Below are 12138 nucleotides of genomic sequence, written 5' to 3'. Positions count from 1 at the left end.
CTTAGTTTCAGTGAAGGGAACCCTTAAGGCGACATTTTGGACAATGTCATGCTCCCAACTTTGTGGGAACAGTTTGGGGACGGCCCCTTCCTGTGCCAACATGACTGCCCACAGGTGTACAAAGCAAGGTATATAAAGACATGGATGAGTGAGTTTGGCGTGGAGGAACTTTGTCCGACGGATTTTGTCCGACGGATTTTGTCCGAAACTGTTGCATACACACGGTCGGAGAAAGTTGTCGGAAAATCCGATCGTACGGAACGTGATGACGTTATTTCATTACGATGGGACTACGTTCAGGCTAGTAGCCAATAGCTTTGGTGTAGGAATTTGATCTGAGCATGCGTGGCACTTTGTCCGATCGGAATTCTCTACACATGATCTGACAAAGTCTGATCGGATCATGTTGTCGGAACGTTTTAGAGCCAAGCTGGAAAACTTGGTCCGTCGGATGGAGCCCACACATGGTCGGATTATCCAACAACACTTTTCCATTGGAATGTCTGACCGTGTGCACAAGGGCTAAGTCATATTATTATCAGTTATTTACAAATAAATCATTGTATTTCTAAGGAACTTTGGGGGCGCTCCTGTGCCCCTTATGGACCGTCCGCCACTGGTAACCAATCAGCTACAAGGTGTAAGGCTGGGTTCACAGTCCAGAGCCTGGTGCGTTTCTGTTCACTGGTTCAGGTGCGATTCAGGTAAAAAATGTTTGCTTGAATTTGCACCTGTACCGGCCCCAAAAACGCACAGGGCCCCTTTTCAAAACTGCACCACGGCTGCCCCCCCCCCCGGACATGTGTGAACCGGCTCCATTGAGAGCCAATCACATTGACGTGTTCTACAAATGAAATGTGGTTAAAAAGACATGCAATTTCTATATATGTGAACCCAGCCTCAGACTTGATTCACACCTATGGCATTTTTAGTGCTGATTTTTTCTACAGAACGTGTTCCATAGGAAACCATGTTAAATGGGCAGTAGAGCAAATCTGCAAAATGCAAAAAGCACAAAAAATGCCATAGGGGTGAATCAAGCCTTATTCTCAAAGCTTCATTGAAAAAGTTGAAATTACATGCTGATTAGTTATTATGAAGAGCTTCTCTGGGCTCCAGTTTTAGTAAATTTCCCCTTGTTGTTTTTTTTTTTTTTTTTTGTGTCCACCATGACAGGTTTAATCACTTGCCGCCCGCCCTATAGGCAATTGACGGTGTCAAAGTGGTTGCATAATCCTGATCGGACGTCATATGACGTGATCAGGATTATGAGCCGCTGCGCGCCCCCGGGGCGCGCATCATGGTGATCGTTGTTGCGGGGTGTCAGTCTGACACCCGGCAACTACGATCTCGGTAAAGAGTCTCCGATGGAGACTCTTTACCACGTGATAAGCCGTGTCCAATCACGAGGATGCCCACACTTGACCACCAGGGATGCCACCAGACCACCAGGGATGCCCAGCAAAAGGTAATCCTCCCTAGACCACCAGGGATGCCAGTCAGTGCCACAATGGATGCCAATCAGTGCCCATAATGGATGCCAATCAGTGCCCACAATGGGCATCACTGATTGGCATGCATTATTGTTTGGCACTGATTGGCATCCATTAGTACAGTATAACAATACAATGCCGCCTATGAGTGCCCACCTGTGCCGCCTATCAGTGCCCACCTGTGCCGCCTATCAGTGCCCATCCGTGCCACCTATCAGTGCCCACCCATGCCCATCTGTGCCGCCTATCCATGCCCATCTGTGCCGCCCATCCATGCAAATCCATGCCAGCTATCAGTGCCAATTTGTGCCACCTATCAGTGCCCATCCATGTCGCCCATCAGTGCCACCCATCAGTGCCGCCTATCAGTGCCCATCAGTGCCACATATCAGTGTCCATCAATGCCACCTGATCAGTGCCACTTCATTGGTGCCACATCATTGGTGCCCATCAGTGCCGCCTTATCAGTGCCCATCAGTGAAGGAGAAAACGTACTTATTTACAAAGTTTTGAAACTGAAACAAAAAAAAACATATTTTTTTTCAAAATTTTCGGTATTTTTTTTATTTGTAGCGCAAAAAATAAAAACCGCAGAGGTGATCAAATACCACCAAAATAAAGCTCTATTTGTGGGGAAAAAAATGATAAAAATTTCATTTGGGTACAGTGTAGCATGACCGCGCAATTGTCATTCAAATTGCAACAGCGCTGAAAGCTGAAAATTGGTCTGGGCAGGACGGTGTTTAAGTGCCCCCCTGGTATTGAAGTGGTTAAAAAAATATATCAAAAGAAAGTCCACACAAAGTTTCAAGTCATTAATAATATTTATTGTTTGAGGTTTTCACTCAACACATAAAGTTTTTCTTCTATATTCCTATTATATATTCATTCAAAATTTGCCGCACAAAGTACATAAACGTGAGCTTGTACATAAATGACGTATTAATTGCAAATATTGCAAAGTCCAACATGTTAGAGATAACATTATAATAACTTTTGCAAACTCTGCATACCAAAAACAAACAGCGACAACGCAAATATTGCGTACGGCGTGCTGTGTCTCGTAATTGTAGGGTATTTCGCAAATATTGCATACCATAAATATCATCGATTTGAATGAATTAATCCTGCAAACATTGCAGAACATTGTGAATTGAATACATTGTATCCTACTACAAACATTGCAGAACCTTATCCTGGTGAATTGTATCACCAATAACATTACATTGTACTTTATACACAAAACATCCAACTAGTGAATGGTCTTATATACTCATTTCTCAAGGAGAATTACAGCGGTGTAATATGAAATCAAGTTCTATACTTTACTGTATAAAATAATATTCATTAATATTCCTAATATAACACCATAATATATGGTACTCCCATAAACACTAATGGTTTAAATGGGTGCTGAAATCCCTGCAGCCGACCCTAAGGCTGGCCATACATTATACAATTGTCTTGAACATTTTTCCTTCAGATTTACCAAAATCATATAATATGAGGTCAGACCTAAACACTTTCAATTTGTATACAATCAGGTAGGCCCTTATACTACATAGTTGAAGCATAGGCGTGCGCAGCGCATTGCATTACCGTGTGCACCCTAAGGCTGGGCTTCACACTGGAGGAAGCAGCCGCTCCCAGCAGGGGTCCGGTGCGTCTCCATTCACCGTTTCAGGTCCGATTTCAGCCCAAATTTTGGTCTGAATTTGGACCTGAAATGGAGCAAAAGACGCACAGGAGTCCTGTGCAATTCGCACCGGAGCCGCTCTGGAGATGCATGAACCGGCTCCGTAGAGAGCTGGTCACAATCTCCTGCTATGCGAATTGGATGCAGAGACATCCACATCCAATTCGCAATCGTGTGAACCCAGCCTAAAGCTCAAACACACATGTGTGTCTACATATATATATATACTGTATATATATATACATATATATATATATATATATATATATATATATATATATATATATATATATGACCGCGGCACATTGATCTCCCTGCCTCCACAGAGAAAGAGAAGTGCATAAACACTTCTCTTATGGCAGAGCCGGTAATAGGGAGATCTTCCCACCTCCCCGCTGGCACACAGAGCGATAATGCTAATGTGCACGGGGGTGATTGAGATGTGCCCAGGTACACCCGGTACACCCTGTGCACGCACCTATGAGTTGAAGGTAAATCTAAAGGAAATTGAATAGGAAAATTGTATAATACTGAGAAGACCGACAAAATGTGACAACAGAGGACACCCTCAATTATCATCATTATTCAGCATATGCTACCTTGCATCACTCTTCTAATAGCTTGCATATATGCATACAGAGCTATTGCAATTTACAATGGAACCATTGCAACACAGAGAGCATTCATAGAATGCATCCAAATGGAATTTGATCTATTTTCTTCATAGAAGATAACTATAGATTTGTATAAATATACAATATATTCTAAATAAGAACAACTAATTGTGATAGGGCCAAGTTAATGGTAACCCTACTCATTATCTATATAAGGATAGAGATAGATAGATAGATAGATAGATAGATAGATAGATAGATAGATAGATAGATAGATAGATAGATAGATAGATAGATAGATAGATAGATAGATAGATAGAGATAGATAGATAGATAGATAGATAGATAGATAGATAGATAGATAGATAGATAGATAGATAGATAGATAGATAGATAGATAGATAGATAGATAGATAGATAGATAGAGAGATAGATAGATAGATAGATATAGAAAGAGATAGAGAGATAGATAGATAGATAGATATAGAAAGAGATAGATAGATAGATAGATAGATAGATAGATAGATAGAGAGATAGATAGATAGATAGATAGATAGATAGATAGATAGATAGATAGAGAGAGAGATAGATAGATAGATAGATAGATAGATAGATAGATAGATAGATAGATAGATAGATAGATAGATAGAGAGAGAGATAGATAGATAGATAGATAGATAGATAGATAGATAGATAGATAGATAGATAGATAGATAGATAGATAGATAATTCTCTACCATTAAAAATAAAGCAATATCAGATTATACTGTATTTACACAGCCTTAATCAAAAGCTTACCCTCTAAATATATATAGATCTATATCTATATATATATCATATATATACATATACTGTATATATAAAATCTATAATGGAATTCAGATGAGCTGAAGTCATATGCAAATCATAGCATAGATCACATAGTGAATAAACTCTATAATAACTACCATAAGCTTACTCTCCAATATAATATTATACATGCATATATGAATACAGTATATTTTCTATATTGGAATTTAAATGAGCTGAAATCTGCTCCACTCATAATATGAGATCACACAGTGATTAAACTCTATTAATAATCTCCATTATCTCTATTCATATACAGTAATAATGCATATATATATATATAGACAGATATACAAAAATTCCATATAGGAATGCAGCAGAGCTATGATCTGCTCCCAATATATAACAAACAGTAATATCAGGTCACATTGTGATTACGGCCACTTCATAATAAGCGTACTCTCTATCCTTATGATAAGATACAGTGATAGGGATCAGATCCCCATGTACAGCTGTCAGGTCAGGTATGCTCCTTGTACACCCAACTGTACTCATCTCACAGTCCTGAGAAGTGGAGACAAGTCTCTACCAGGGTCTCCATAGGGTTTTGCTGCTGTCTGGGGGGCTGTTCTTGCTGGGGGTCTGTGAAGTGGGGAATACAGAAGCACACGGAGCGCCGGTCACCATCTGAGCCCCATGGAGGTTCTGCAGCAGCTGAGGGTCTGTCTGTGTGTGCAGGGATAGGAAGTTCACAGAGTCCTGGAAGCAGGTAGAGTAGCCTTCTCTATGGGCTTGGATGGAGGTCGCTGTCACATCTGGAATAGACAAGACACATGTCAGTTATAGGAAGTCCACTGTCACCTTCTACAATGCTCAATGCGAACATCTCTCAGCAAGAATAATAAAATCAACAACAAGGGGGGCACTTACTTTTCTTAGCCATTTGCTGCTGCAGGAAGGTGACCGTCATCTCCAGTATGTCGGCCTTCTCCGGTTTGGAGGGCAGTTGATGTTTCTGGAACTCTTTCTCCAGTAGGAGACGCAGCTGGTCGATGCTGCTGTTAATGCGATCTCTCCTCATCTTCTCAATGGCGGGCTTCCTCAACTGCACAAAACAGACACAGGATGGTTAGTAACTACATAGTGATTGCATGGACAGAGAGAAAAATCACTGAAGTCAGGAGAAACAAGAATAAAGTTGGAGGAAAAGCTAAGAGGACATAGAGAGGTAACAGGATGAGGGATCTTTTGAGTTGACAGGATGGGGAGATCTGGAAGGACATTGGATGGAAGGACATAGAGGGTGGCTGAATGAGAAACCTTGGAGGTGACAGGATGGGAAGGTTTAGGAGGTTATTGGATGGGAAGATCTAGAGGGGTGACAGGGTGAGGGACCTTGGAGGTGACAGGATGAGGAGATAAAAGAGGACACTATGGGAAAATCTAGAGGGGTGACAAGGCAAGGGGTCTTGGAGATGTCAGAATGGGAAGTTCCCGGAGGGCAGGATGGGGTGAGAGGAGAAGGGATCTTAGGGGGGTGTCAGGATGGGAAGTTCTAGAAGGTCTGGATGGGAAGATCTAGGGGGGTGACAGGATGAGGGATCTTGGAGGTCTCCAGGACTAGGAGATCTAGTGTGTTGTTTGGGGAGAGGAATCTTGGAGGTGCCAGGATGGGAAGATCTTGGAGGACAGGATGGAAGATCTAGAGGGGTAACAGGATGGGAAGATCTTGGAGGACAGGGTGGAAGCTCTAGAGGGGTAACAGAATGGGAAGATCTTGGAGGACAGGGTGGAAGATCTAGAGGGGTAACAGAATGGGGGATCTTGGAGGACAGGATGGAAGATCTAGAGGGGTAACAGAATGGAAAGATCTTGGAGGACAGGGTGGAAGATCTAGAGGGGTAACAGGATGGGAAGATCTTGGAGGACAGGGTGGAAGCTCTAGAGGGGTAACAGAATGGGAAGATCTTGGAGGACAGGGTGGAAGATCTAGAGGGGTAACAGAATGGGGGATCTTGGAGGACAAGATGGAAGCTCTAGAGGGGTAACAGAATGGGGGATCTTGGAGGACAGGATGGAAGATCTAGAGGGGTAACAGAATGGGGGATCTTGGAGGACAAGATGGAAGCTCTAGAGGGGTAACAGAATGGGGGATCTTGGAGGACAGGATGGAAGATCTAGAGGGGTAACAGAATGGAAAGATCTTGGAGGACAGGGTGGAAGATTTAGAGGGGTAACAGAATGGGGGATCTTGGAGGACAAGATGGAAGATCTAGAGGGGTAACAGAATGGAAAGATCTTGGAGGACAGGGTGGAAGATTTAGAGGGGTAACAGAATGGGGGATCTTGGAGGACAAGATGGAAGATCTAGAGGGGTAACAGAATGGGGGATCTTGGAGATGTAAGGTTTGGAAGATATAGGGGGAAAACAGATCAAAGAAATCAAGGAACAAACAGGAATGTAGAGAGATACTTACTTTTCTGGGTTGCTGGGTCAGTTGGCGGTCAGCACCGTACAGTAGAGGGCTGCTGGAAGGAGACATGGTGTCCGGTCAGTGAGTGAAGAGCAGTTCCTATGCTCAGTGTCCTCTCTGTAGAAGAGATTTCAGTGATGTGCAGTCACAGAGCTCACCCTCCCCTCTATATACCCCTCACTCTGCATAATAATGTGTGAGGATCAGACTTTGCAGAGGTTCCCACACTCAGCAGCCAATCACAGAGCGGCGGGGACAATGGACGTGTGTCACACTGCAAGGTGGCATCTGGAGCCTCTAATAGGGGCAGAGGGGGGGGGGGGGGGGGAATAATGGGACTTTCTGCTGAAAGAAGCTTGCAGTGTGGGAAAGGGCTACTTATTCTATTATCTGATACCTGCAGAGAAGGAAAGCTTCCACAACAGCCTGCAGCTACATGTGGACAATAAAAAATGGTTGATGACTTCAGATGTCACTGGGAATTAATGGCCTGGGACACATCAATAAAAAAAAAAACAAAAAAAAACACAGAGAAATGAATAGAAGATTCAAATTTTGTTTACCTTGAAAGTTTGATATACAGTATTTGCACGCAAAGTTTTGGGGTAATCCTTGTAAAAGATACATCAGCTCTCGCCAAGTATGAGAAGTGCTTGTTAATGCAATTTTCATAATATTATTATAATTATTATTCAGGATTTACATAGCGCCAACAACTGTTTACACAGCTCTTTAGACCCCATACACACTATCAGATTTTTCGGCAGATTTTTGTCTTCAGATTTATCAAAACCAGATAATATGGGGTTAAACCTTAAGAATTTCAATGTGTCTGCAATCAGGCCGGCCCTCACACTACATGGTTTTGGTGAAACTGAAGACAAAAATCTTCAGAAAATCTAATAGCGTGTATGGGGTCTTAGACTATTCTGGGGACAGGATGGGGTGAGGGGTGAAGGGATCTTGGGTGGTGTGAGGATGGGAAGTTCTAATGCCGCGTACACATGATCGGAATTCTCATCGGATGGTTTTCCCAACGGAATTCGGCTCAAGCTGTCTTGCCTACACACGATCGGAATTCTCATCGGAAGAAGCTCTGATGGTTTTCCAGACAGAATTTGGCTCAAGCTGTCTTGCCTACACACGGTCGCACCAAATTCTGACCGTCAAGAACGCGATGACATACAACACGTACGACGGGACTAGAAAAAGGAAGTTCAATAGCCAGTAGCTTCCGTCTCATAGTTGAATCTGAGCATGCCTGATTTTTGGCATGTCGGAATTGCATACACACGATCGGAATTACGTTTTTCCGTCGAGAAAATTGAGAACATGCTATCAATTTTTGGCTGGCGGAAATTCGGACAGCTAAGTTCCGATGGAGCGTATGCGCGGTCGCATTTTCCGATGAAAATCTCTCATCGGTCTTTTTATGGCCGGAATTCTGATCGTGTGTAAGAGGTCCGCATGGGAAGATCTAGAGGGGTGACAAGGTGAGGGATCTTGGAGATGTCAGAATGGGAAGTTCCAGGAGGACAGGATGGGGTGAGGGGTGAAGGGATCTTGGGGGGGGGAAGTTCTAGAAGGCCTGGATGGGAAGATTTAGAGGGGTGACAGGATGAGGGATCTTGGAGGTCTCCAGCACTTGGAGATCTAGAGAGTTAACGGGGTGAGGAATCTATCCTGTAAAAGAAAAGATGCTTATACAGTACTTACCTACTCAGAAGCCACCCTTTAGGTCACGTGAATGACTTCCAAAGCTGGCTTCAGTGTAGAGTGTTTTTTACCATCTGTGTCCCATTTGGGAGATTTTCCTTCATTTCCTGTCCTCCTCAAGACAAAAACAGGAAGTGAGAAAACCAGAACAGGTCTCCTTACTGGGAGATTTTGTATGGAAATGGAAAACAACTTACAATTTTAGATTTTCCCATCAATGTAAGTCTTGGTGACAATGAAACTTTTCAGCAGGGGGCACCTGCACGTTGGTGATTCTGTACAATAGCTCAAAATATAGAGAAAGGTTCAGCACTCCATGCAAAACTTCTGCAACTTATTGAGGTCTCATCAAAAATCTAGGGGGAAAAAAAGACATGTTCTACCTCCGAGGAGGTGAAGGAAGAACATATCTTTTCATTCTCCGAGGAGGTGAAGGAAGAACATATCTTTTCATTCTCCCAGGAGGTGAAGGAAGAACATATCTTTTCATTCTCAGAGGAGATGAAGGAAGAAAATATCTTTTCATTCTCTGAGGAGGTGAAGGAAGAAAATATCTTTTCATTCTCAGAGGAGATGAAGGAAGAACATATCTTTTCATTCTCCGAGGAGGTGAAGGAAGAACATATCTTTTCATTCTCCCAGGAGGTGAAGGAAGAACATATCTTTTCATTCTCAGAGGAGATGAAGGAAGAAAATATCTTTTCATTCTCTGAGGAGGTGAAGGAAGAACATATCTTTTCATTCTCAGAGGAGGTGAAGGAAGAAAATATCTTTTCATTCTCAGAGGAGGTGAAGGAAGAACATATCTTTTCATTCTCAGAGGAGGTGAAGGAAGAAAATATCTTTTCATTCTCAGAGGAGGTGAAGGAAGAAAATATCTTTTCATTCTCAGAGGAGGTGAAGGAAGAAAATATCTTTTCATTCTCCGAGGAGGTGAAGGAAGAACATATCTTTTCATTCTCCGAGGAGGTGAAGGAAGAACATATCTTTTCATTCTCTGAGGAGATGAAGGAAGAAAATATCTTTTCATTCTCTGAGGAGGTGAAGGAAGAACATATCTTTTCATTCTCCCAGGAGATGAAGGAATAACATATCTTTTCATTCTCTGAGGAGATGAAGGAAGAACATATCTTTTCATTCTCTGAGGAGATGAAGGAAGAACATATCTTTTCATTCTCAGAGGAGGTGAAGGAAGAACATATCTTTTCATTCTCTGAGGAGATGAAGGAAGAACATATCTTTTCATTCTCAGAGGAGGTGAAGGAAGAAAATATCTTTTCATTCTCAGAGGAGGTGAAGGAAGAACATATCTTTTCATTCTCAGAGGAGGTGAAGGAAGAACATATCTTTTCATTCTCTGAGGAGATGAAGGAAGAACATATCTTTTCATTCTCAGAGGAGGTGAAGGAAGAACATATCTTTTCATTCTCCGAGGAGGTGAAGGAAGAAAATATCTTTTCATTCTCAGAGGAGGTGAAGGAAGAACATATCTTTTCATTCTCAGAGGAGGTGAAGGAAGAACATATCTTTTCATTCTCCGAGGAGGTGAAGGAAGAAAATATCTTTTCATTCTCAGAGGAGGTGAAGGAAGAACATATCTTTTCATTCTCAGAGGAGGTGAAGGAAGAACATATCTTTTCATTCTCTGAGGAGATGAAGGAAGAACATATCTTTTCATTCTCAGAGGAGGTGAAGGAAGAACATATCTTTTCATTCTCCGAGGAGGTGAAGGAAGAAAATATCTTTTCATTCTCAGAGGAGGTGAAGGAAGAACATATCTTTTCATTCTCCGAGGAGGTGAAGGAAGAAAATATCTTTTCATTCTCAGAGGAGGTGAAGGAAGAACATATCTTTTCATTCTCTGAGGAGATGAAGGAAGAAAATATCTTTTCATTCTCAGAGGAGATGAAGGAAGAACATATCTTTTCATTCTCCGAGGAGGTGAAGGAAGAACATATCTTTTCATTCTCCGAGGAGATCAAGGAAGAACATATCTTTTCATTCTCCGAGGAGGTGAAGGAAGAAAATATCTTTTCATTCTCTGAGGAGATGAAGGAAGAAAATATCTTTTCATTCTCTGAGGAGGTGAAGGAAGAACATATCTTTTCATTCTCCCAGGAGATGAAGGAAGAACATATCTTTTCATTCTCCCAGGAGATGAAGGAAGAACATATCTTTTCATTCTCCGAGGAGGTGAAGGAAGAACATATCTTTTCATTCTCTGAGGAGATGAAGGAAGAAAATATCTTTTCATTCTCTGAGGAGGTGAAGGAAGAACATATCTTTTCATTCTCCCAGGAGATGAAGGAAGAACATATCTTTTCATTCTCCGAGGAGGTGAAGGAAGAAAATATCTTTTCATTCTCAGAGGAGATGAAGGAAGAACATATCTTTTCATTCTCCGAGGAGGTGAAGGAAGAACATATCTTTTCATTCTCCGAGGAGATGAAGGAAGAACATATCTTTTCATTCTCAGAGGAGGTGAAGGAAGAACATATCTTTTCATTCTCTGAGGAGATGAAGGAAGAAAATATCTTTTCATTCTCAGAGGAGATGAAGGAAGAACATATCTTTTCATTCTCCGAGGAGGTGAAGGAAGAACATATCTTTTCATTCTCCGAGGAGATCAAGGAAGAACATATCTTTTCATTCTCCGAGGAGGTGAAGGAAGAACATATCTTTTCATTCTCTGAGGAGATGAAGGAAGAAAATATCTTTTCATTCTCTGAGGAGGTGAAGGAAGAACATATCTTTTCATTCTCAGAGGAGGTGAAGGAAGAACATATCTTTTCATTCTCCGAGGAGATGAAGGAAGAACATATCTTTTCATTCTCCGAGGAGATCAAGGAAGAACATATCTTTTCATTGTCCGAGGAGGTGAAGGAAGAACATATCTTTTCATTCTCTGAGGAGATGAAGGAAGAACATATCTTTTCATTCTCTGAGGAGATGAAGGAAGAAAATATCTTTTCATTCTCCGAGGAGGTGAAGGAAGAAAATATCTTTTCATTCTCTGAGGAGGTGAAGGAAGAAAATATCTTTTCATTCTCTGAGGAGATGAAGGAAGAAAATATCTTTTCATTCTCAGAGGAGATGAAGGAAGAACATATCTTTTCATTCTCCGAGGAGGTGAAGGAAGAACATATCTTTTCATTCTCCGAGGAGATCAAGGAAGAACATATCTTTTCATTCTCTGAGGAGATGAAGGAAGAAAATATCTTTTCATTCTCCGAGGAGGTGAAGGAAGAAAATATCTTTTCATTCTCTGAGGAGATGAAGGAAGAAAATATCTTTTCATTCTCAGAGGAGATGAAGGAAGAACATATCTTTTCATTCTCCGAGGAGGTGAAGGAAGA

At 41.7% G+C, this 12138-nt stretch overlaps 1 protein-coding gene across 1 annotated transcript; it reads right to left on the bottom strand.

Annotated features, from left to right (window-relative positions):
• Positions 1-4435: 4435 nt before the first annotated feature.
• Positions 4436-7226, bottom strand: LOC143934598 (transcription factor HES-5-like). Its single transcript, XM_077458345.1, has 3 exons — positions 7070-7226; positions 5523-5697; positions 4436-5407 (listed from the first exon to the last, which is right to left on the bottom strand). The coding sequence occupies exons 1-3, from the start codon at positions 7133-7135 to the stop codon at positions 5178-5180; spliced, it is 471 nt and encodes a 156-aa protein (XP_077314471.1). The 5' UTR covers positions 7136-7226; the 3' UTR covers positions 4436-5177.
• Between the last annotated feature and the right edge of the window lie 4912 nt (positions 7227-12138).

Source organism: Lithobates pipiens, unplaced genomic scaffold (genome assembly GCF_037356315.1).
Source record: "Lithobates pipiens isolate NorthernLeopardFrog02 unplaced genomic scaffold, aLitPip1_a1.2 Scaffold_27, whole genome shotgun sequence".
In the NCBI taxonomy this organism is placed as follows: Eukaryota; Metazoa; Chordata; class Amphibia; order Anura; family Ranidae; genus Lithobates; species Lithobates pipiens.
The sequence above is the reverse complement of the archived record's forward strand: the minus strand, read 5'-3'. Positions and strand labels throughout refer to the sequence as shown.

Coding starts and splice junctions, on each gene's coding strand:
- LOC143934598 (XM_077458345.1), bottom strand. CDS start 7,135: ATGTCTCCTTCCAGCAGCCCTCTACTGTACGGTGCTGACCGCCAACTG. Junction 5,698..7,069: donor TGACCCAGCAACCCAGAAAA/GTAAGTATCTCT, acceptor TGTTTTGTGCAG/TTGAGGAAGCCCGCCATTGA. Junction 5,408..5,522: donor GCAGCAAATGGCTAAGAAAA/GTAAGTGCCCCC, acceptor TGTCTATTCCAG/ATGTGACAGCGACCTCCATC.